The 22,888-nt window shown below is 63.2% G+C and overlaps 2 protein-coding genes across 2 annotated transcripts; one reads left to right on the forward strand and one right to left on the reverse strand.

The window, feature by feature from the left end:
- Window positions 1-380: 380 nt before the first annotated feature.
- CGAS (cyclic GMP-AMP synthase) lies at window positions 381-6,940 on the reverse strand. The gene is made up of 5 exons (XM_054162451.1): window positions 6,273-6,940; window positions 5,060-5,282; window positions 3,788-4,045; window positions 2,294-2,396; window positions 381-737 (listed from the first exon to the last, which is right to left on the reverse strand). The coding sequence occupies exons 1-5, from the start codon at window positions 6,813-6,815 to the stop codon at window positions 395-397; spliced, it is 1,470 nt and encodes a 489-aa protein (XP_054018426.1). The 5' UTR covers window positions 6,816-6,940; the 3' UTR covers window positions 381-394.
- A 603-nt stretch (window positions 6,941-7,543) lies between these two features.
- On the forward strand, window positions 7,544-17,211 carry MTO1 (mitochondrial tRNA translation optimization 1). Its single transcript, XM_054162484.1, has 12 exons — window positions 7,544-7,751; window positions 7,879-8,078; window positions 8,953-9,070; window positions 9,347-9,636; window positions 11,066-11,178; window positions 11,308-11,498; window positions 11,899-12,029; window positions 12,595-12,799; window positions 14,171-14,342; window positions 15,033-15,151; window positions 15,783-15,940; window positions 17,023-17,211. Exons 1-12 carry the CDS (start codon window positions 7,544-7,546, stop codon window positions 17,209-17,211), a joined length of 2,094 nt encoding a protein of 697 aa, XP_054018459.1.
- Window positions 17,212-22,888: the final 5,677 nt, after the last annotated feature.

Below are 22,888 nucleotides of genomic sequence, written 5' to 3' on the forward strand. Positions count from 1 at the left end.
AAAACGATGGACTTCCCCTGGCTGCTTTGAGGAAGGTTCCAGCACAGCACTTGCTGTGTGCTCCCCCCTTGCACCATACTTGTAACAGGAAATCCATTGCACATCATACCAACAGAAAGGTGCAAAGCTACACCTGACCCAGCAACGCCAAAGCAGTTCTCAGGAGCAGGGTGGGGGGCAGCCAATCCTTCCAGGCCTGAGGAGCAGCAAGAGACCCAAGCAGGAGCCTCCCTTCTCAGCAGGCTGTCCCCTTTGTGCAGCTTTGTCCCTGCTGCTCCTGGCTGAGCTGTCTGGGGCTGTGGTATCAGCCTGCTGAAGAATAACTTCAGGTGCAGAAGTTCTGGTGTTTAATTAGCAGATGTGCAGAACTGGAAGGTTCCTGGGAGCTGTGATCCTAGGACCTCTCCTGCAGGACTGGGAAGAGATTGTTCCATTCCAGCAGTATTTGTCTGGAGAGGAACTCGCTGCTGGCCTTATCCTCTGGGCCCAGCAGGTTGTACTGGGGAACAAAGAAGTGTGGCAGGTAAGACCTCTGCAAGCCATCCAGAAAATCTAGCAGGGACCTCTGAAAGCAGTGCTCCAGGCCTGCCACAGGCCAGTCTGTGTCATTTGGCCACCTGGCACAGGAGTGGAAGAAAGAGGTTTTGACATAATAGGAAGAGATTTTCTCCAGCCTTTCTGGATACTTCAGCTTAAGTTTCTCCAGCAGGAACTTCAGAAGCTTCAGAGAAGCTTTCCTGGGAAAGAGAGTAGAATTTGTTAGGTGCCTCCCCCCCAGCTCTGAATCTGAAGTGCACATTGTTGATGATGGCAGTAGAGCCACAGCATGGGCTGGGCCAGGAGGGACCTCCAAAGGTCAGCAGGGACAGCCCCAGCTAGAGCCCCACAGCCCTCTCCAGCCTCCCCTTCAACAGCTCCAGGCAGGGAGCCTCAACCACCTCCCTGGGCAACCTCTGCCAGGCTTCCACCACCCTCCTGCTGCACAACTTCTTCCTCACCTCCAAGCTCAAGCTGCTCTGCTCTGCTTTGCAGCCCTTGGCCCTGCTGCTGTCCCTGCAGGCCTTTGCCAACAGCCTCTCTGCAGCCTTCTTGCAGCCCCTTCAGGTCCTGGCAGGCTGCTCTGAGCTCTGCCTGCAGCCTTCTCTTCTCCAGGCTGCACACCCCCAGCTCCCTCAGCCTGGCCTGGCAGCAGAGCTGCTCCAAGCCCCTGAGCATTCTCCTGGGCTCCTCTGGAGCCTCTCCATCAGCTCCAGGTCCTTGCTGTGCTGAGGGCTGCAGAGCTGCACCCAGCCCTGCAGGGGAGGTCTCAGCAGAGCACAGGGGCAGAATCCCCTCTCTGGCTCTGCTGGCAGTGCTGCTTTGGCTGCAGCCCAGGATGTTCTTATGCTACTTGAATGAATGTTTTCAGGAAGCACAGAATCTTTGGTTGGAAAAGACCTTCAAGGTGACTGAGTCCAACCATTCTCCATCTCTGCCATGGCTGGTGCTCAACCACAGCCCTCAGCACCACAGCTCTGTGTCTTTCAGGCACCTCCAGGGATGGGGATTCAACCACCTCCCTCAAGAGCCTGTTCCAGTCCTTGAGAACCCTTTCAGGGAAGGAGTTTCTCCTAATATCCAACCTCCATCTCCCCTGGCACACCTTGAAGCCATCTCTTCTCATTCTTTCACTCAGTACTAGGGCTAAGAGCCCATCTTGCTCCATCCTCCCTTCAGGGAGAAGTGGAGTGAGAAGGTCTCCCCTCAGCCTCTTCCAGGCTAAGCACTGCCCCTTCCCTCTGCCACTCCTCACCAGCCCTGTTCTCCAGACCCTTCACCAGCTTCCTTGCCCTTCTCTGGACACTCAGCCCCTCAATGTCTTTCTTACAGTGAGGGGCCCAAACTGAATCCAGTGCTCAAGGTGTGGCCTCACCAGTGCAGAAGAGAGGCAGGGGGAAGAATGTCTCTCTACCTGGTGGCCACACTCTTAATGTACCCTAGGAGCCCAGTGGCCTTCTTGACCATGGGGGGGACATTGCTGGCTCATGGGGAAGCAGTTCCTCACCATCACTCCTGGGTGCTCTGCAGAGCTGTACTGGTGCAGGACTCTGCACTTGCCCTTGGTGCACTTGCCCAGGCTCCCCTCTGCCCAGGCCCCCCTGAGGGGCAGCACTGCTCCCAGGTTGCTATCAGCAGCAAACTGGCAGAGAGCTCTCTCTGTTTAACACTCTGAAAGGTGCACCTGGAGCAGCCCTGAGCAGTGCTTGGCCTGCTTGACCCAGGCTTAAAGGAGAACACTGATAGAAAGACTGACCTGCAGCACTTCACTCCATCAGACTCACAGCAGGTCTTGGTGTTGCCATGGTTGTTCATCGTGGCCTTCTCGACGTGGGAGAAGGAGAGGCGCCAGCAGTTGCCTGCAGTTGGGCACAGGGTTGGGCAATTGTTACACAGCAGTTGAGTGGCTGGGACTAAACCAAGTGAAGCCTAACCCAGTGGCCACCAGCACTTAGCTCTGCCTCGGCTGCCCCCCCAAACACACCTGGGGTGTCCCTATGGAGGACAGAGGGAAGCTGCTGGGGGCTCTGACACCTAGGGAAGGCTCTTTGGATTTGCTGGAACTGTGATCTTAAGCCTGGACTTTGCTGCTCTTGTTGACCAGGGTTTGGGCAATGAAACTGCTCACAGCAGTCTCCTGCCTTGGGCCCCCTGCCTCCCCAGCATTGCTGCCTCTCCATTCTGGCCCTGGATTCAAAAACCTTCCCTGGTTTCAGTTTCTTTCTGTGGTGCTGCTGCTACAGAGTAGGTTTGCTTGGAAAAGGCCTTCAAGAGCATCCAGTCCAACTGTCCCTGACCCCCTCAGGGCTGGTGCCAAACCATGTCCCTCAGCACCACCTCTCTGCCTCTTGGAAACACCTCCAGGCAGGGGGGATTCAGCCTCCTGTTTCTCAAAGCAAGGATGGACAAAGCCTCTCTCCTTGAACCACCAGCAGCTTTGGCTCTCCTCCTCTAGCCCTGACCTGCCTGCCTTGCCTGGCTGGTTGCTGCTCCTTGCATTGACCTTTCCCAGGAAGAGGCAGCCCAGCAGAGCAGGGACAAGCTCTTGGCTCTTACTCAGAGGGCTGTGCTGATAGGAAAAGGCAAAACAAAAGCCCCAACAAAACCAACTGACTCTGCCTGAGCTCTGTCTGATTCCATCACCAGCTCTCCACCACCATGAGGAGCTGTGGGATCTCTACAAGCTAGCAGCTTGGTGTGAGGGGTCTGGAGGAGAGAAGGAATGCCTGCAGGAGCCAGAGCAGAGCTCAGGGAGGAATACTGCCTCTGGCTAGAGAAGCACAGAGTTTGCTTCCTGCAGAAGCTCCTGATCTGTTCCCTGCCTGTTTGGAGATCTCTCTCCCTCTGAGACAGCAAAGTGACTGTGGCTGTTGAAGTTTAGCACGGGAGCAATCCCTATCCATGTGGCTGACCTCATGGATGTCACAGAATGTTAGGGGCTGGAAGCTCAGCCAGCCCAAGCCCCCTGCCCCAGCAGGGGCACCCAGAGCAGCTCACACAGCAACACATCCAGCTGGCCTTGCAAGAGCTCCACACAGGGAGACTCCACAGCCCCCCTGGGCAGCCTCTGCCAGGGGTCAGTGTATGCCTGGCAGAGCAGTTTGGACTTCACTCACCTTTAATCTGGACAGACCCAGGGGAAGGTACAGAAGGCAGAGTTCTGAACAGAGTCTGGATCCCCCCTTTCCAGCCCATGTAAGTCAGCAGGTTGGAGAGAAGATGCTCCTTAAGCTGCCTGTGTTCAACTTACCTCTTTGAACCTTCTCCCTTCTGTTTTGCTTGGCTACTAAATAGAGTGGTTGGAGCCTGTAGTGTCTCCTGACTTTCCTGCCCAGCCACTGCTCGATCCGGAGGCCGTCCTCGGTGCTGGAGGGCCAGCTCTGATTGACTTTCAAAGTCAAGATGATGTCCACTGAGATCACTGAGGGAGGCTCTGTGCTCGGATTGCTGATCAGAAGAGTTATGGCAGGGCTGCCAGGCTTCTTCCTTTTCACAGTTACAGCCACATCTAGCAACAGAAGAGGAACTGCTCAGTGTCTGCACTTACCACAGTGTCACGCAGGTTGGAAGAGACCTTGGATCATGGAGTCCAGCCTGTCTCCACAACAGAAGCTTCCTTGTTTGAAGAGTGCTGAAGGGGGCAGGGGAGAGGGATTGCAAACCAGTCAGAGCCCAGCCCTAGGCCCAGGCACTGCCTCTCTACCTCCAGGCTGGGGATTTTAACTAGAACAGGAGGAAGGCCTCTGGAGGAGCTGTCTGGAGCAGGAAGCTCTCCTGGCACTGCTCTTTGCTTGATGTTCTGTGGCTGCAGGGTCAGAGCTACACTGCTGCTCTGCAGCCACCTGCTTCACTCCTTGGAGACAAGGAGAGCAAAGAGATTGGGCCATGAGGTTTCTGGGGGCTTAGGAGAAGAGGAGCAGCCTGCAAGCTGATTTCTGTGCAGCCTGACATCACACACTGGGTCTCTAGAACAGCTCCAGGTACGGAGAGGAGGGGAGGGGAGGAGAGGGGAGAGAGCAGGTTGGAAGAGACCTTTGAGATCATCCAGTCCAACCTATCACCCAGCACCATCTGATCAACTCCACCATGGCACCAAGTGCCTCAGCCAGGCTCCTCCTGAACACCTCCAGGGATGGGGACTCCACCACCTCCCTGGGCAGCACATTCAAGTGGCCAAATGAAAGCTCTTCCTCTGGCCCCCAGCTCAGCACCTGGCTCTTTGGACACAGCTGATAGATCCCAGACACACAGGTCGAGCAGGGGGCACCAGGCACGGGCCAGACCTCTTCAGGGTCATTGTTTCCACGCAGAGAGAGGAGCAAAGGCTTAACCACATCAGATGATCAGCTCCCAGCCCTGTGTGGTGGCTCTCAGCACAAGAGCAAGCTGGAGCCAGGGGCACAGGAGGGCCTCCCCTTCCAGCTCCCTTGCCACAGAGAGAGGCTGGAGGCAGAGCTCAGCTGCTGAGCAAGGCAGTGCCCTGTGAGCACTGCTGCCTGGAGCTTGCTCAGCCAGGCCTTACCTGGGATGCTTTTCACTGCTTGTTTAATAATTTCTCTCAGTGCATCGAGCATTTTGGAGGCAGATAACGTTTCATCTTCATCTACAAACTTGGTCAAACCCTTTTCCTTTGGGTTCCTTTTGAACTTCAGGTAGTAAAAGGCTCCAGTGTCATCGCTTGGCTCCAGCTGAAGCCTCTCTATGGGTATCACCAGCATGATGTCAAACTCGTTTGGTTCAGATATCTGCAGAGCACAGGAACACAGCACTCAGCCTGCAGCCTGGGGCTTATTCTCGTCAGGCTTTCAGACTCCTCTTGGGTTTACCTCCGAGGGCTTTGGTGCACTTTCCATTTCTGCTGGGGAGTGCCAGCTGAGCCTTGTGGCTCTGCAGTGAAAGACTGCTGTGTGCTCGGGTGGAGAGGAGCAATCTACTGGCAGCAGCTCACCTCCCAGCTTTACAGCCTGTTAGTGTTTAAGAGCTTTATGGCTCTGGAGCAGACAGATATTCGTCAGCCTTTCACACATAGGAACCAGCTGTGGGTAAGGAAAGTTGCACCACAGGAGGGGAGGGACCTCTGAAGATCAGCCAGCCCAGCCCCCCTGCCAGAGCAGCATCCCCCAAAGCAAACCACTGCTGTGCCTTTGGGAAGCAGACACAAACCCAAACAACGACAAACTGCCCTCGAAACCAAACCTCCTTTCTTTGCCTCCCCGTTCGCTTTGCAGGGGAGTTTGTTGTTCTTGTCGGGGCTTTTCTTGAAGCTGTCGCCGCCTCTGGCTTGCTCGCAGCTGGAGCTGCCGCCAGAGACACGAAGGTACTGCTGCGGCTGCTGCTTTGGGGGACGCCTAGGAGCTAGAAACGGGCGGAAGGCGTGCCGTGCCGGGCCGTGCCGTGCCACTGCCCCTCCCCTGGCCCCGTGCTCCCCGCGGCCGGCAGGGGCTTGCTGCGGCTGCAGCGCCAGTCCCGCTCGGGCAGCGGCGCTTGCTGACCGCGCGTCCCTTCCCCTGGCACTCGCTCGGCGATTGCCCGAGGGTCTGCTGGCAATTAAGGCAGCAGCCGGCAAGGGCTTTCCTCGTAGGGAAGGGCTGGCTGGCAGCTGGCGGGGCTGGGCAGGAGCCCCGCGAAGCCGGCGAGGCTGCCGGGCTCCACCTGCCGCCACGAAGGCAGCAGTCGGGAGTGGCCCTGCCGGGCCCCGGATAGTGTCCGTCCCGTTCGGCGACCCCGCAACCCACCTTGACGTGCTCGTAGTAGCTGCCGGCGCCCAGTTGCTCCATGGAGCTGAAGGGGCCGCCGTGGCTGCGGATGGCCTCGGTCAGCTTTAAGGTGACGCGGTTCACCAGCCGCGACGCCTCGGACACGTCCTGGCGGTCTAGGGTGAGCCGCGCCAGCACCTCCCGGAGGCGTAGGGCTCCCGCTGCCGACGGAGAGCGGGGAACGGCCACGGCGGCAGCCGCCGCCCCGTCGGGTACCGCCGCTCGCCTCTGCGCCGCCGGGGCTCTGGTGGGTGGTGCCCTGCCCCGAGGGGCTGGAGGCAACCTCCCGCCGTTCGCTGCCGGGCCCGCCGGCGGGCTCCTGACGGTGGAAGCTGGCCGCGCCGGGCGGCCGCGCCGGGCAGCGGCTCCTTTCCTCCCTGGCTGGGGGGTCGCGGCGCCGCCCGGGCTCCTACAGCCCGGTGAGGGGCTGCGGGCTACGGCCCTCGCTGCCCCCCGTCCCCGCGGGGCTGCGGGCCGTGCCCTGCGCCCGCCACGCTCCCCTCTGCCGCCGGCACCGTCCATTGCTTCCGCTCCGTCTCCGCAGGGCGGCGAACGCGGCACCAGCGGGGGAGATTTCCCGCCTCTCCCTTCAGACGAGTTCCCCTTCCAGGCAGCGCGTCCCCGTCGAGGAACCGAAACGGCCTCCGTGCTCGGGGAGACCCGAGCCCGCTGGGCTGCGCTGCGCTGCCCGCCTCGACCTGCCCCTGCCTGGCGGTGCCTGAACGGGAACGCTGTGACAGCGACAGCCGGGATGGGCCGGTCCGAGCCATCCCGGAACGCGTCCGCCCGTCACCCGCCAATCACCTGGGCGCATTTTCCCGCTCGCCGGCGGGGCTAGAACAGGTCGAGCAGCACCGGTGACGCTGATGCCTCAGCAGCCGCCCGCCGGCGCGCCGGGCGGGGCCCCTCCGCACCGGGCTGCCTCGGGGCGGGCTGCGGCGGCCCCGCCCCCGAGCCGGAGAGGCGGGGCGGGCTGCGGCGGCCCCGCCCCCGAGCCGGAGAGGCGGGGCGGGCTGCGGCGGCCCCGCCCCCGAGCCGGAGAGGCGGGGCGGGCTGCGGCGGCCCCGCCCCCGAGCGGGAGAGGCGGGGCGGGCTGCGGCGGCCCCGCCCCCGAGCGGGAGAGGCGGGGCGGGCTGCGGCGGCCCCGCCCCCGAGCCGGAGAGGCGGGGCGGGCTGCGGCGGCCCCGCCCCGCTGCGTTCCGCGCTTCCGCTTCCGGTGGCAGGCTGCGGGGCGGCCTGGCGCTGCCGCCATGTTGTCGCGGAGCAGCTGGCGCCGCTTGGCTCTCGCCCCGGCTCCGCCGCTCAGGCACCGCCGGGCGGGCAGTGAGGCGGCGGCGGGGGCGCCGCGGTACGACGTGGTGGTGATCGGCGGGGGCCATGCAGGGACGGAGGCGGCGGCGGCGTCCGCTCGCGGCGGGGCTCGCACGCTGCTGCTCACGCACAGGATCAGCACCATCGGTGAGGCCCGCGGGGTGCCGGGGTCGCGGGCAGGCTCGGCGGGGCGGGAGGAAGGCGCCGCGGGGAGCCGGCCCGGCCGCGGTTGCGTGCGCGGCGGTCGGCGGTGAGCGGCGTCGCCTGTGCCTAGGGGAGATGTCCTGCAACCCTTCCTTCGGCGGCATCGGGAAGGGGCACCTCATGCGGGAGGTGGACGCGCTGGACGGGCTGTGCGCGCGGCTCTGCGACCTCTCCGGCGTGCACTACAAAGTGCTGAACCGCTGCAAGGGCCCTGCCGTCTGGGGCCTCCGCGCCCAGATCGACCGCGGCCGCTACAAGGAGCTGATGCAGGTGAGAGCGGCGGCGCCGGGGCGGGCGGCGGCCCAGCCCCCTCCTGCCTCCCGCCGGGGCGGCCGCCAGCGAGACTTGGCTGCGCCGGGGGGCAGGACCTGCCTGTGGGAGCCCCGCTGAGGCCGGGCAGTGACAGAGCTGCTGTGTGGGGGCGGCCCTGGCACTGCCCTGTTGAAGGAGACCCTCACGCTGCGCAGGCACAGCCGCACTGAGTCCGGCCGCGGGGGCAGCTGCCGCTGCCGTGGTGGAGGGGAGGGTGTCTGGGTAACTGTCCCGGTCTCAGGCAGTGGTATTTGCCCACGTGCCCCGCAGCCCCCGTGTGCAGGCAGCCCTGGACAAAACGATCAGAGGGCTGGAGCACCTCCTGTGAACACTGAGACAGTTGGGGCCGTTCAGTCTGGGGAGGAGAAGGCTCCCAGGAGACCTCATTGTGGCCTTCCAGGATCTGCAGGGGGCTCCAGGAAAGCTGGGGAGGGACTGCTGAGGGTGCCAGGGAGGGATAGGACTGGGGGGGATGGAGCAGAACTGGAAGTGGGGAGATTCAGATTAGACATTAGGTAGAAATCATTCCCCATGAGGGTGGTGAGAGCCTGGCACAGGCTGCCCAGGGAGGAGGTGGAAGCCTCCTGCCTGGAGGTGTTTGCAGCCAGGCTGGAGGTGGCTGTGAGCAACCTGCTGTGGTGTGAGGTGTCCCTGCCCATGGCAGGGGGCTGGAGCTGGCTGAGCCTTGAGCTCCCTTCCAGCCCTGGCAGTTCTCTATGGCAGGAGCAGCAAGGGGAGGAGAGCAGCAGATGGTGTGCCAGTCAGCAGGGCTTGGGGCTGCCCCTTGTGCCTCCTACCTTGCTAACTCCTGCAGTGCCTCCTTCCCTGACAGAAGGAAATCCTCAGCACCCCGCTGCTGACAGTCCAAGAGGCGTCTGTGGAGGATCTGCTCTTGGCAGAGCCCGAGGCAGACCGCCCTGGGAAGTGCCAGGTCACCGGGGTGGTGCTGGGTACGTCCTGCTCCCTCCCTCCCTGCCAAGGCCATCAAGCCCCACTGGCCACCCAGCCCTGTCTGGTCAGCCAAACCCCCGTGCCAGGTGCCTCACCCGGTGCCAGGTGCCTTACCTGGCTCCTCTGAAACACCTAACACCCACAGCCCTGTGCCCCAGCCCTCTGCCCTGCCACGAGCCGCAGCCCTGTGCCCCTGCCCCTGCCCCGCCCCTGCCCCGCCCCCTGCCCCTGGGGACAGCTTGCAGAGCGCCCCGCTGAGGCCTGGGCCGTTGCAGGGGCGGGCGGCGCGGTGCGGGCGGGCAGCGTGGTGCTGACGGCCGGCACCTTCCTGCGCGGCACGCTGCTGGTGGGGCGGCAGCGGCGGCCGGCCGGGCGCCTGGGCGAGGGGCCCGCCCTGGCCCTGGCACGGACCCTGGAGCGGCTGGGGCTCGCCGTGGGCAGGCTGAAGACCGGCACCCCCCCGCGCCTGGCCAGGGACTCCGTCGACTTCCGGGGGCTGGAGGAGCGCGCGGCTGACAACCCCCCGGTGCCCTTCAGCTTCCTCAGCAGCGCCGTCTGGATCAAGGTGGGGCCGGGCGGGGCGGGGTGAGGGGCTGGGCGGGGCTGGGCGGGGGCTGGGCGGGGGGCTGGGCGGGGGCTGGGCTGGAGGGCTGGGCAGGGGCTGGGTGGGGGCTGGGTGGAGCAGCTGAGCTGCCTTCATGCTCCGGGGGCATGTTGTGGGGACAGGCTGGGAGCTGGGGCTATGCAGGCTGGAGAGGAGAAGGCTCCCGGGAGACCTCATTGTGGCCTCCCAGGATCTGCAAGGGGGCTGCAGGAAAGCTGGGGAGGGACTGCTGAGGGTGTCAGGGAGGGATAGGACTGGGGGGGATGGAGCAGAACCAGAAGTGGGGAGATGGAGATGGAGATTGGCTGTGAGGAAGAAGTTGTTGCCCATGAGGGTGGTGAGAGCCTGGCACAGGCTGCCCAGGGAGGTGGTGGAAGCCTCCTGCCTGGAGGTGTTTGCAGCCAGGCTGGAGGTGGCTGTGAGCAACCTGCTGTGGTGTGAGGTGTCCCTGCCCATGGCAGGGGGCTGGGGCTGGCTGAGCCTGGAGGTCCCTTCCAGCCCTGGCAGCTCTGTTTCTGGCTTGCTTCCTTCTGAAGGCAGCTTTGTGCTCTCCCTTCTCAACCTGTGAACCAAACTCTTTGCTTCTACAGTCAGACTGGTGTGAAATGCAGCACTGCTGGCAGGACAAGGGGCAGTGGGTATAAACTCCAGCACAGGAGGTTCCACCTCAGCACGAGGAGGAACTTCCTCACTGAGAGAAAAATCACCAAGGAATCACAGTGCACAGCCTAGGACTTGAGTTCTGGACCCCCAGACTCTCCTCTCTTCTTGGCCTGCTTTGGGGCCATGTCCAAGCTCCCTGACTGCTCCTATTCAAAGGCTCAGAGGCTGTCAGGGGCTGGAAGGGACCTCTGGAGAGCTCCCAGTCCAAGCCCCTGCCAGAGCAGGAGCAGAGAACCCAGCACAGGGCACACAGAACACATCCAGACAGGGCTGGGAAGGCTCCAGAGCAGGAGACTCCACAACCTCTCTGGGCAGCCTGCTCCAGGGCTCTGGGAGCCTCCCAGGGCAGAAGTTCCTCCTGATGCTGAGCTGGAACCTCCTGTGCTGCAGTTTCCATCCACTGCTCCTTGTCCTACCCCAGGGTGCAGCTGAGCAGAGCCTGTGCCCTGCCTCCTGCCCCCCAGCCCTCAGCTCTTGATCACATTGATCAGATCCCTCTCAGCCTTCTCCTCTGCAGCCTGAACAGCCCCAGGGCTCTCAGCCTCTCCTCCCCAGGCAGTGCTGCAGTCCCTTCAGCATCCTTGGTGCTTCCCTTGGGCTCTCTCCAGCAGCTCCCTGTCCACTCAGGCAGTGCCCCAGCTGTCATGGGAAGGCCCTCAGAGGCTCTGCAGCAGAGCTGCTGAGGAGGTGCCCAGTGCTGTGGGTGATGTGGGGCTCTGTCCTGCAGCCAGAGGCTCAGCTGCCCTGCTACCTGACGCGCACCACCCCCAGGGCCCGGCAGATCGTCCTGGATAACCTGCACCTCAACAGCCACGTCAGGGAGACCACCCGGGGCCCAAGGTAAGGATGTGTGTGTGTGCAGCCCCCTCCTGGGGTGCAGTGACCCTCTGCAGGCCTGTCTCCCCTTTGCTGCCGGGGGGCCGCTGCTCCTGCCTGGCAGGGCGCTCCTCGGGCTCCGTGCCGCCGCAGGTACTGCCCCTCCCTGGAGGCCAAGGTCCTGCGCTTCCCCCACCGCGAGCACCAGGTGTGGCTGGAGCCCGAAGGCCTGGACTCCGGCGTCATTTACCCCCAGGGCTTGTCCATGACCCTGCCCCCTGAGCTGCAGGAGCAGGTCATCAGGTCCATCCCAGGCCTGGAGAGAGCCAAGATGCTGCAGCCAGGTGAGGCGCGAGGTGTCCGACCGCTGCCCGAGAGCTGCTTGTGGCTAGAGGCTGGCCAGGCAGTGGGGAGGGGAGGCTGAGCTTCATCCTTGGGTGCAGGGAGGGTGTGCCCTGGGGGCCTTCCTTCCCTTGGAGATTTTTCTTCCCTTGGGGATGATTTTCCTTTTCTTGGTCCTTTGTTGCCTCCCTTGGTCCTTTGTTGCCTCCCTTGGTCCTTTGTTGCCTCCCTTGGTCCTTTGTTGCCTCCCTGGGGGATTTGTTGCCTCCCTGGGTGGATCTTTTCCATCCAGCTGACAGCCAGAGCCGTTGTGCCCCAGGGGCAGCAGGCAGGCAGCTTGCAGGCAGGCAGGCAGGGGCCGTGCAGGGCCTGCCCCAGGAGCTCCCTGCTTGCTTGCCACAGGCTATGGGGTGCAGTATGACTTCCTGGACCCACGGCAGCTGACTGCCTCCCTGGAGTCTCGCCTGGTGCAGAGACTCTTCTTTGCAGGCCAGGTGAATGGCACCACAGGCTATGAGGAAGCTGCAGCCCAGGTGAGTCCAGCCCTGCCCCCACCCGGCTCTGGGGAGGGGAATGGTGCCTGGGCACCAGCCCTTGGCACACAGCCCTGCTTCTGAGGCCACAGAATGGTAGGGGTGGGAAGGGAGCTGCAGGGAGCATCCAGTGCAGCCCCTGCCAGAGCAGCAGCACCCAGGGCAGGCCACACAGCAATGCAGCCAGGGGGGGTTGGAAAGGCTCCAGAGCAGGAGGCTCCACAACCTCTCTGGGCAGCCTGCTCCAGGGCTCCAGCACCCTCACAGTGAGGGGGAACTTGCTGGGCTCCAGTTTGTGTCCTGGCACAGGACACCACTGGCAGGAGGGGCTCTGGCCCGGGCTGCTCAGCCGCACCCCAGCCCCGCACAGATGCTTTCCCTTCGGGGCAGAGCCGCTGCAGCTGAGGCTGCGGCAGCAGGAGGCCCCGGAAGCGCCGCCCCGGGCCCCAGCGCCGCGGCAGGGGCAGGCAGGGGGGCGGCAGGGAAGAAGCCGCCAGGCGCCTGTCCCAGGCCCCCCGCGGGCCGCCCCGCGCTGACCCCGGGCCGCGCTCGCTCCGCCCGCCAGGGGGTGCTGGCCGGCATCAACGCCTGCCTGCGGGCGCGGGGCAAGCCTCCCTTCCTGCTCAGCCGCACCCAGGGCTACCTGGGCGTCCTGGTCGACGACCTGACCGCGCTGGGCACCGCCGAGCCCTACCGCATGTTCAGCAGCCGCGTGGAGTTCCGCATGGCGCTGCGGCCCGACAACGCCGACGCCAGGCTCACGCCCAGAGGTACTGCCCTGCCTGCCTGCCCTGCCTGCCCTGCCTGCCCTGCCCTGCCTGCCCTGCCCTGCCTGCTCTGCCCTGCCCTGCCCTGCCCTGCCCCGCCCTGCCCCGCCCTGCCCTGCCCCGCCGCGTGGAGTTCCGCATGGCGCTGCGGCCCGACAACGCCGACGCCAGGCTCACGCCCAGAGGTACTGCCCTGCCTGCCTGCCCTGCCCTGCCTGCCCTGCCCCGCCCTGCCCCGCCCTGCCTGCCCTGCCTGCCCTGCCTGCCTGCCCTGCCCCGCCCCGCCCCGCCCTGCCCCACCGCGTGGAGTTCCGCATGGCGCTGCGGCCCGACAACGCCGACGCCAGGCTCACGCCCAGAGGTACTGCCCTGCCTGCCTGCCCTGCCTGCCCTGCCTGCCCTGCCTGCCTGCCCTGCCCTGCCCTGCCTGCTCTGCCCCGCCCCGCCCCGCCCTGCCCCGCCCCGCCCCGCCCTGCCCCGCCGCGTGGAGTTCCGCATGGCGCTGCGGCCCGACAACGCCGACGCCAGGCTCACGCCCAGAGGTACTGCCCTGCTCTGCCCTGTCTGGGGGCACAGGCACAGACTCACAGCAGCAGCCAGGCTGGGAGAGAGCCTCAGGGTCCCCAGGCCCAACCATCAGCCCTGCTCTGCAAGGCTCAGCCCTGAACCACAGCCCCAAGCCCCACAGCCAAAGCACCTTCAAACACAGCCAGCCCTGGGGACTCCACCACCTCCCTGCCCAGCACATCCCAAGCCCTGACCACTCTGCTGCCTAAGCTCCACTCTCAACCTCCCCAGGGGCAGCTTGAGGCTCTGCCCTCTTCTTCTCTCACTAATGCCCTGGGAGAAGAGAGCAGCAGCAGCCTCTGCACAAGCTCCTTGCAGGGAGCTGCAGGCAGCCAGGAGCTCTCCCCTCAGCCTCCTCTCTTTCCCACTAACCATCCCCAGCTCCTTCAGCCTCTCTCCAGCAGCTTTCTCCTCCAGGCCCTTCCCAGCTTCCTTGCCCTGCTCTGCCCTGGCTCCAGCACCTCCACAGCTCTCTGGCACTGAGCTGCCCTGAGCTGGACACAAGCCTCCAGGTGTGGGCTGCCCAGAGCTGAGTGCCAGGGGACAATCCCCTCCCTGCTGCTGCTGGACACAGCATTGCTGAGCCCAGCCAGGAGGCCTTTGGCTCTCTTGGCCCCCTGGGCACACTGCTGGCTCCTCTTCAGCTGCTTGCCCATCAGCACCCCCAGCTCCCTTTCTGCCAGCAGCTTTCCAGCCACACTGCCCCAAGCCTGCAGCCTTGCCTGGGGTTGTTGTGCCCCAGTGCAGGGCCTGGCACCTGGCCTGGCTGAAGCTGCTCCTGTGGCTGATGCTCCCTGCTCCCTGCAGGCTTTGAGGAGGCTGGGTGTGTGTCCCAGCAGCGGTATGAGCAAGCAGTGAGGATGAGAGCTGCCCTGGAGGATGGCATTGCCACACTCAAGTCCCTGCAGTTCAGCATCTCCAGGTGGTCTCAGCTGATTCCACAAGTCCCCATCAGCAGCCGTCGAAGGTCTCCTGCCAGGTAAAGGTTGCAGCCCTGCAGCTCTCTGCTCTCACCTGCCCCTGCATTAGCACATCTGGCCAGTGCTTTCACAGTGTCTGTCTGTCCTTCCTGAAGCCATCAGTGGAAGCACAGAATTGTGATGGTTGGAAGAGACCTCCAGCATCAAGTCCCAGCCATCAGCCCGACACCTCTGTGCCCAGTCAGCTGTGTCCCCAGGGGCCATGCCCACACATCTCTTGCACACCTCCAGGCAGGAGGCTTCCACCACCTCCCTGGGCAGCCTGTGCCAGGCTCTCACCACCCTCCTGGGCAACAACTTCTTCCTCACATTCAATCTCCATCTCCCCACTTCTAGTTCTGCTCCATCCCCCCCAGTCCTATCCCTCCCTGACACCCTCCAAAGTCCCTCCCCAGCTTTCTTGGAGCCCCCAGCAGCTCCTGGAAGGCCACAATGAGGTCTCCTGGGAGCCTTCTCCTCTCCAGCCTGCACAGCCCCAGCTCTCAGCCTGTCCCCATGGCAGAGCAGCTCTTCAAGGTTTGAAAAGCTGCTCAGTGTCCTGAGAGGAGGCAGCTGGGAGGTGAGCTTGGCTCTGCACTTGTCCAGGCCTGTGCTGAGCTGTTTGCAGGTTGGAGCAGGGTACAGCTGTGCATCTGCCTGCCACAGCTGACTGCTTCCTGCCATAATGACTTAACTCTTGTTCCCCACAGTGCCTTTGACATGCTTCAATACCCAGAGGTCAGCATGGATGTTCTGGCAAGGGCTGTCCCAGAGCCCCTGGCCAAGCTTGCTGAGTGGAGGGAGCTGGCTGAGAGGCTGAAAATAGAAGGTAGAGTGCCAGGGTTGGGGTCTCAGGGCTGGGATCTGCCTTTGCTGGGTGAGGGCTGAGCTGCTCCATTGGTGTTTTGTGCTGCTGCTCAGTGAGCTGAGACAAACATTTAGCACAGCCCTGTGTGCTCTGCTGAGCTCCACTCTGGGGCTGGGAGCAGTTCCTCCTGCTGCCTCCTGGCTTGCTCCTTGCTGTCTGCCAGGCAGGCATCCTTTGGTGGGATGAGAGGGAAAGCCAAGCCCTCTGCCTTCACTTCCTGCAATGGATTCAAGAGCATGGGCTGCTTCCCCAGCCCTGGAGGTGTTTGCAGCCAGGCTGGAGGTGGCTGTGAGCAACCTGCTGTGCTGTGAGGTGTCCCTGCCCAGGGCAGGGGGCTGGAGCTGGCTGAGCCTTGAGCTCCCTTCCAGCCCTGGCAGCTCTGTCATCCTATGTGGGTTGGGCTCTTTGTGAGGCTGAAAACCTCCTTAGGAGCTTCTGACCACCTCAGTGGTCACTGTCCCCAGGAGCTCCCTGCCAGCACTCTGCTGCTTCAGGGACACCACAGAATGCTCCGGGGCCGGAGGGGACCTCCGGAGGTCATCCAGTCCAACCCTCCAGAGCTGACCATCCCCTCCCTGCTCTGCCCTCACAGCTGCTTATGAGTGGTGTGTGGCCAACCAGAAGCAGGAAATGGAGGAGGTACTTCGTGATGAAGCCCTGCAGCTGCCAGAGGACCTGGATTACTTTGCCATCGATGCCTCCCTCTCGGCGGAGGTGAGGGAGAAGCTGGATGCCAGCCGGCCCCGGACGGTGAGACCCCAGGCTGGGAGCTGCAGAGCTCAGGCAGCCCAAGCCCTCTGCACTCAGCAGGGACAGCCCCAACTCCAGCAGCTTGCCCACAGCCCTCTCCAGCCTCCCCTTCAACAGCTCCAGGCAGGGAGCCTCAACCACCTCCCTGGGCAACCTCTGCCAGGCTTCCACCACCCTCCTGCTGCACAACTTCTTCCTCACCTCCAAGCTCAAGCTGCTCTGCTCTGCTTTGCAGCCCTTGGCCCTGCTGCTGTCCCTGCAGGCCTTTGCCAACAGTCTCTCTGCAGCCTTCTTGCAGCCCCTTCAGGTCCTGGCAGGCTGCTCTGAGCTCTGCCTGCAGCCTTCTCTCCTCCAGGCTCAACACCCCCAGCTCCCTCAGCCTGGCCTGGCAGCAGAGCTGCTCCAAGCCCCTGAGCATTCTCCTGGCCTCCTCTGGAGCCTCTCCATCAGCTCCAGGTCCTTGCTGTGCTGAGGGCTGCAGAGCTGCACCCAGCCCTGCAGGGGAGGTCTCAGCAGAGCACAGGGGCAGAATCCCCTCTCTGGCTCTGCTGGCAGTGCTGCTTTGGCTGCAGCCCAGGCTGCCCTTGGCCTTCTGTGCTGCAGGCTCACCCTGCCTGCTCCTGGCCAGCTTCTCCCCCCCAGCACCCCCAAGTCCTTCTCCTCAGGGCTGCTTTCTCTCCCCTCCTCCCCCAGCCTCTGTTGCCAGTGAGGATTGTCCCAGCCCAGCTGCAGAGCCCTGCACTTGCTCTTGTTGGACCTCCTGAGGTTCAGCTGGGTTCAGCTCTGCAGCCTGTCCAGGTGCCCCTGGATCCCATCCTGCCCCTCTGGGGTGTGGGCAGCCCCCCTCAGCTGGGTGCCAGCTGCACACTGCTGCTCTGCTTCCTCTCTGTGTCATTGCTGCAAACAGGACCCAGTGCAGGTCCCAGCACAGATGCTGGCCCCAGCAGGGCTGAGCAGCACTGCACTCCCCCCTGTGTCTCCCCCAGGGGCAGGAGGAGGCCAGGAGTGCCCAGAGCTGTGTCTGCCCTCCCTGCCAGGCTGCAGCTCTGCTCCTGGCTGACCTCTCTCTGTCTCCCCTGCAGGTTGGGGCTCTCAGCCGCATCCCCGGAGTCACCCCCGCTGCCATGGTCAACCTGCTGAGGTTTGTCAAGGCTCAGCACCACAAGGCCCAGAGGCCCAAAGCCTCCCCTGGGGCTGGCAGGCGCTCAGCAGGGGCAGTGAGCTCGGGGGAGGGCAGCTCCCCGCGGGCAGAAGCCAGCAGAGCCTCCTGAGGAGGCCCCGCGGCCGCAGCCCTCCTGCAGGTCACCTGCGGCAGAGGTGCCAGCTGCAGCCAGAGCAGGGGCACCTGTGTGCCCTGGCAGGGGCACTGAGCCCCACAGAGATGAGGCATGTGTGTCAAGTGTGTGCTCAGGAAGCTAGCTGCAGCCCCTGGTGTTGCCCCCGAAGGACTGGAGGGCAACGGCTCCGAGCCGTGCTCCCGGGAGGCTCTCAGGGGGGCAGCAGCTGCTGGGAGGCCTCCTGGGCAGGGGAGAGTGCTGCTGGCTCAGCTGCCTGAGGGCTGGCAGCCTGCTGGCTGGGGTCAGCCAGCAGCTGCCACTTGGCTCTGGAGATGAGAGCCACACACAGGGCTGAGCTTGGGCAGGAGAATGTGATGGAAGCCCTGGGGGAGCACCTCCTGGCAAATAAAGCTCACCTTGAAGCTTGGAGCAGCACTTTGGGTGTCCCTCAGCTTTCAGCAGAGCCTTGGTGGTTTCCCTGGGTCAGAGCTGGGCTGGGGGTGAGCTGCTGAGGGCAGCTGGAGAGACACTTGGGGCCTGGGAGGGTGCTGAGAAAGGTGGGGACCATGCCAGAGCCTGCCCAGGGGCCTCAGCTCCAGCAGGGTGGTGGCTAACAGTGACCTGCCCTCAGTCCACTGAGCACTTGGCCACCAGCACAGCTGGGAGGGGACCTGCTGGAGAGCAGCCCCAAGGAGAAGGACCTGGGGGGCAGCAAGGTCTGCAGGGCACAGCCATGGGCCCTGGGGGTCAGGAAGGCCAAGGGGAGCCTGTGGGGCATTCAGAGGAGTGTGGCCAGCAGAGCCAGGGAGAACAGAATAGAACAGAGCAGGTTGAAAGAGACCTTCAAGATCATGGAGTCCAACCTATCACCCAGCACCATCTGATCAACACCATGGCACCAAGCACCCACAGTGCAGATGGCCTGGAGCTGCTCTGAAGAGCTTCCAGTAGAGAGCAGCCCCAGCTTCTGCCTGGCTGTGCTCAGAGCCTGCTGCTGCTGCCAGTTCATCAGTGACCCTTTGCTGCCCCATGGCTCTCCCTTCCCTGCCTCCTGAAGTAGGGTGTCTAAAGCTCTTCGAGGGAGCCCTGCTGGCTCCTGGGCTGGATCCTGTGTCCCCTCTGCTGGCAGCAGCCTGATGGAGCAGAACTGGAAGTGGGGAGATGGAGATTGGCTGTGAGGAAGAAGTTGTTGCCCATGAGGGTGGTGAGAGCCTGGCACAGGCTGCCCAGGGAGGTGGTGGAAGCCTCCTGCCTGGAGGTGTTTGCAGCCAGGCTGGAGGTGGCTGTGAGCAGCTGAGGGCTGTGCCAGGGGAGGAAGCTTTCTCCTCCTCACTAACCAGGGTCCCCAGCAGGCAGCAGACCTCCTGAAGACACAAGGTGCAGCCTGCAGGTCAGAGCCTTCCCCTGCCCTCAGCACTGGGTCAGCCATGCCAGGCTGGACCTGGCTTTTATCCTGGACTGCAGAGGTGGTGCTGCAGGCTCCAGGCTGCCTGAACCCCAGCAGCTCCTCCCCTCTGGCTGCCTGCCCCACACTTCTCTGCTGCCCCTCGCAGAGCAGAGCAGCTGGGCAGTGGGGCAGCTCCTGGGGGGCACTGCCTGCTGCCTGCATGCAGGCAGGGGGGAGGGGGCAGGAGCTCTCCTAGCATCAGCTCTGCCTCTCAGGGACATGGAATGAGCCTTTTCTCTCCTCCCTTTCCAGCCTGCCCTGCAGGCTTAGCCCTGCACATGTTGCTGTGAGGGAGGAGAGAGCTGTGGGTGCCCATCAGAGGCTGACTCTGTAGTCACCACTCATGGTGTCTGGACCTTCCTCAGGGCCACGAGGATGAGGAGGGGTCTGGAGCATCTCTCTTTGAGGAGAAGCTTAGACCTGGTCTCCTGAGCCCACTGAGGCAGCCTCAGGCCTCAGCCTGTGAGCTGCACAGGCTCAAACGTGGCCTTGCCCTCAGCTTTGCAGTCTGCATCCCCCCAGAGGCAGAGCCTCAGCTTTGCAGTCTGCATCCCCCCAGAGGCAGAGCCTCAGCTTTGCAGTCTGCATCCCCCCAGAGGCAGAGCCTCAGCTTTGCAGTCTGCATCCCCCCAGAGGCAGGGCCTCCCCCCTGCAGGAGGGTCTGCAGCAGCAGCCTCAGCAGGCTGCCAGAGCCTCCCTGAGAGAATCCTGCAGGGCCCAGCCCAGGCTGCTGGGGAGAGCTGAGGCAGAGGGGGTGAAGGTGCTCATGCCTGGCCACGGGGGCAGCTCCCAGCACCAGCCTCAGGAGGCTCCTTGGCAGGCAGCCCTGGGCACAGCTGAACACATGAGGCCACTCCAAGAGGCAGCACAGCACTTCCCAGGCTGCACTGTGGGGCTGAGAGCCTTTCCCAGCCAGGCATCTCCTCCACAGCCAGGGCTGAGCTGGAGCAGTCTCTCTGAGCCCTGCTGAGCAGGGGAGCAGCAGCAGGAGAGCAGCAGACTGGGGGGCTGCAACCAAAGCCAATTTAATGGAACAGCCAAACTGATACCAATGCCAACACAAAGCCTGCAAAGGGAGAGCCAGCCCAGCTGCAGCAGCAGAGGCAGGCAAAAGGAGAGCCAGCCCAGCTGCAGCAGCAGAGGCAGGCAAAGGGAGAGCCAGCCCAGCTGCAGCAGCAGAGGCAGGCAAAAGGAGAGCCAGCCCAGCTGCAGCAGCAGAGGGAGGCAAAGGGAGAGCCAGCCCAGCTGCAGCAGCAGAGGCAGGCAAAAGGAGAGCCAGCCCAGCTGCAGCAGCAGAGGCAGGCAAAGGGAGAGCCAGCCCAGCTGCAGCAGCAGAGGCAGGCAAAAGGAGAGCCAGCCCAGCTGCAGCAGCAGAGGGAGGCAAAGGGAGAGCCAGCCCAGCTGCAGCAGCAGAGGCAGGCAAAAGGAGAGCCAGCCCAGCTGCAGCAGCAGAGGCAGGCAAAGGGAGAGCCAGCCCAGCTGCAGCAGCAGAGGCAGGCAAAAGGAGAGCCAGCCCAGCTGCAGCAGCAGAGGCAGGCAAAAGGAGAGCCAGCCCAGCTGCAGCAGCAGAGGCAGGCAAAAGGAGAGCCAGCCCAGCTGCAGCAGCAGAGGGAGGCAAAGGGAGAGCCAGCCCAGCTGCAGCAGCAGAGGGAGGCAAAGGGAGAGCCAGCCCAGCTGCAGCAGCAGAGGCAGGCAAAGGGAGAGCCAGCCCAGCTGCAGCAGCAGAGGGAGGCAAAAGGAGAGCCAGCCCAGCTGCAGCAGCAGAGGCAGGCAAAAGGAGAGCCAGCCCAGCTGCAGCAGCAGAGGGAGGCAAAGGGAGAGCCAGCCCAGCTGCAGCAGCAGAGGGAGGCAAAAGGAGAGCCAGCCCAGCTGCAGCAGCAGAGGCAGGCAAAAGGAGAGCCAGCCCAGCTGCAGCAGCAGAGGCAGGCAAAGGGAGAGCCAGCCCAGCTGCAGCAGCAGAGGCAGGCAAAGGGAGAGCCAGCCCAGCTGCAGCAGCAGAGGCAGGCAAAAGGAGAGCCAGCCCAGCTGCAGCAGCAGAGGCAGGCAAAAGGAGAGCCAGCCCAGCTGCAGCAGCAGAGGCAGGCAAAGGGAGAGCCAGCCCAGCTGCAGCAGCAGAGGGAGGCAAAAGGAGAGCCAGCCCAGCTGCAGCAGCAGAGGCAGGCAAAAGGAGAGCCAGCCCAGCTGCAGCAGCAGAGGGAGGCAAAAGGAGAGCCAGCCCAGCTGCAGCAGCAGAGGCAGGCAAAAGGAGAGCCAGCCCAGCTGCAGCAGCAGAGGGAGGCAAAGGGAGAGCCAGCCCAGCTGCAGCAGCAGAGGGAGGCAAAAGGAGAGCCAGCCCAGCTGCAGCAGCAGAGGCAGGCAAAAGGAGAGCCAGCCCAGCTGCAGCAGCAGAGGGAGGCAAAGGGAGAGCCAGCCCAGCTGCAGCAGCAGAGGGAGGCTCCAGGAGGACTTTTGAAGGGCTTCCAGGTGAATCACATCTGGAATCTGCCCAGCTCAGCTTCTATTTTGCCAGCAAGGAAAGCACTGCTGGCCTGATGCTCCTGGCTGAGCAAGTTGTGTGAGCGGATGAAGAAGTGTGGCAGGCTGGAAGCTCTCAGGCAGCACAGAAGCTCTCTCAGGACCCTCTGATAACAATCCTGCAGCTTCCCCCTCCAGGCTGAATCGTTTGGGTACTGCACACAGGAGTGGAAGAAGGCAGTTTGGATGTGGTGCCAAGAGAACACTTCCAGCTCTGCTGCAAACTCCTCTTTGAGCTCCTCCAGGAAAAACCTCAGGAGCTCAAGATATTCCTGCCTGTGAAAGAAACAGGAATGCATCAGGGACCCTCTGGACAGCCCCAGGATCACAGAATCAGCCAGGCTGGAAAGGACCTCTGAGGCCATCCAGGCCAACCTATGCCCCAGCACCAGCTAACCAACTCAGGCATGGCACCAAGGGCCTCATCCAGGCTCTGGTTAAACACCTCCAGGGATGGGGACTCCAGCACCCCCTGGGCAGCACAGCCCAAGAGCCAGTTCCTCTTTCTGGGCAGAAGTTCTTCCTCACCTCCAGCCCAAACCTCCCCTGGCACAGCTTGAGACTGTGTCCTCTCCTCCTGTCCCTGGGTGCCTGGCAGAAGCCCCAGCTGGCTACAGCCTCCCTCGAGGGAGCTGCAGGGAGCAGTGAGGTCTGCCCTGAGGCTCCCTGTTGCAGCTCTGCACTGCAGCTCTTCCAGCACAGGGCATTTGTGACAGCAGCAGCTCTCCTCTTATGCTCATTGGCACTGGCTGAGTCACAGCAGCATCTTGGTTGGAAGAGACCTTCAAGGTGACCAAGTCCAACCATTCTGTCTGCCAGGCTGCTGCTAGACCATAGCCCTCAGCACCACAGCCCTGTGTCTTTTAAGCACCTCCAGGGATGGGGTCTCAGCCACCTCCCTGGGGGCCCTGTTCCAGTCCTTGAGAACCCTTTCAGTCCAGCTGCTTCTGCTGTTCAATCCAAGCCTCTCCTGAGGCCATTTCCTCTCCTCCTGTCGCTCTTCTTCCTCCCCAGGTGCAGGACTCTGCACTTGCCCTTGGTGCACTTGCCCAGGCTCCCCTCTGCCCAGGCCCCCCTGAGGGGCAGCACTGCTCCCAGGTTGCTATCAGCAGCAAACTGGCAGAGAGCTCTCTGTGTTTAACACTCTGAAAGGTGCACCTGGAGCAGCCCTGGGCAGTGCTTGGCCTGCCTCACTTCAAGGGAAATCAGACACTGACCTGCAGCACTTTGCTCCAGAAGGGGCACAGCAGGTCCTGGTGTTGCCATGGTTCTTCAGCATCAGCCTCTCAATGTGGGAGAAGGAGAGCTGCCAGTAATCTCCTGCAGTTGGGCACAGGGTTGGGCAATTGTTACACAGCAGTTGAGTGGCTGGGACTAAACCAAGTGAAGCCTAACCCAGTGGCCACCAGCACTTAGCTCTGCCTCGGCTGCCCCCCCAAACACACCTGGGGTGTCCCTATGGAGGACAGAGGGAAGCTGCTGGGGGCTCTGACACCTAGGGAAGGCTCTTTGGATTTGCTGGAACTGTGATCTTAAGCCTGGACTTTGCTGCTCTTGTTGACCAGGGTTTGGGCAATGAAACTGCTCACAGCAGTCTCCTGCCTTGGGCCCCCTGCCTCCCCAGCATTGCTGCCTCTCCATTCTGGCCCTGGATTCAAAAACCTTCCCTGGTTTCAGTTTCTTTCTGTGGTGCTGCTGCTACAGAGTAGG

Source organism: Dryobates pubescens, chromosome 6, assembly GCF_014839835.1.
Source record: "Dryobates pubescens isolate bDryPub1 chromosome 6, bDryPub1.pri, whole genome shotgun sequence".
In the NCBI taxonomy this organism is placed as follows: Eukaryota; Metazoa; Chordata; class Aves; order Piciformes; family Picidae; genus Dryobates; species Dryobates pubescens.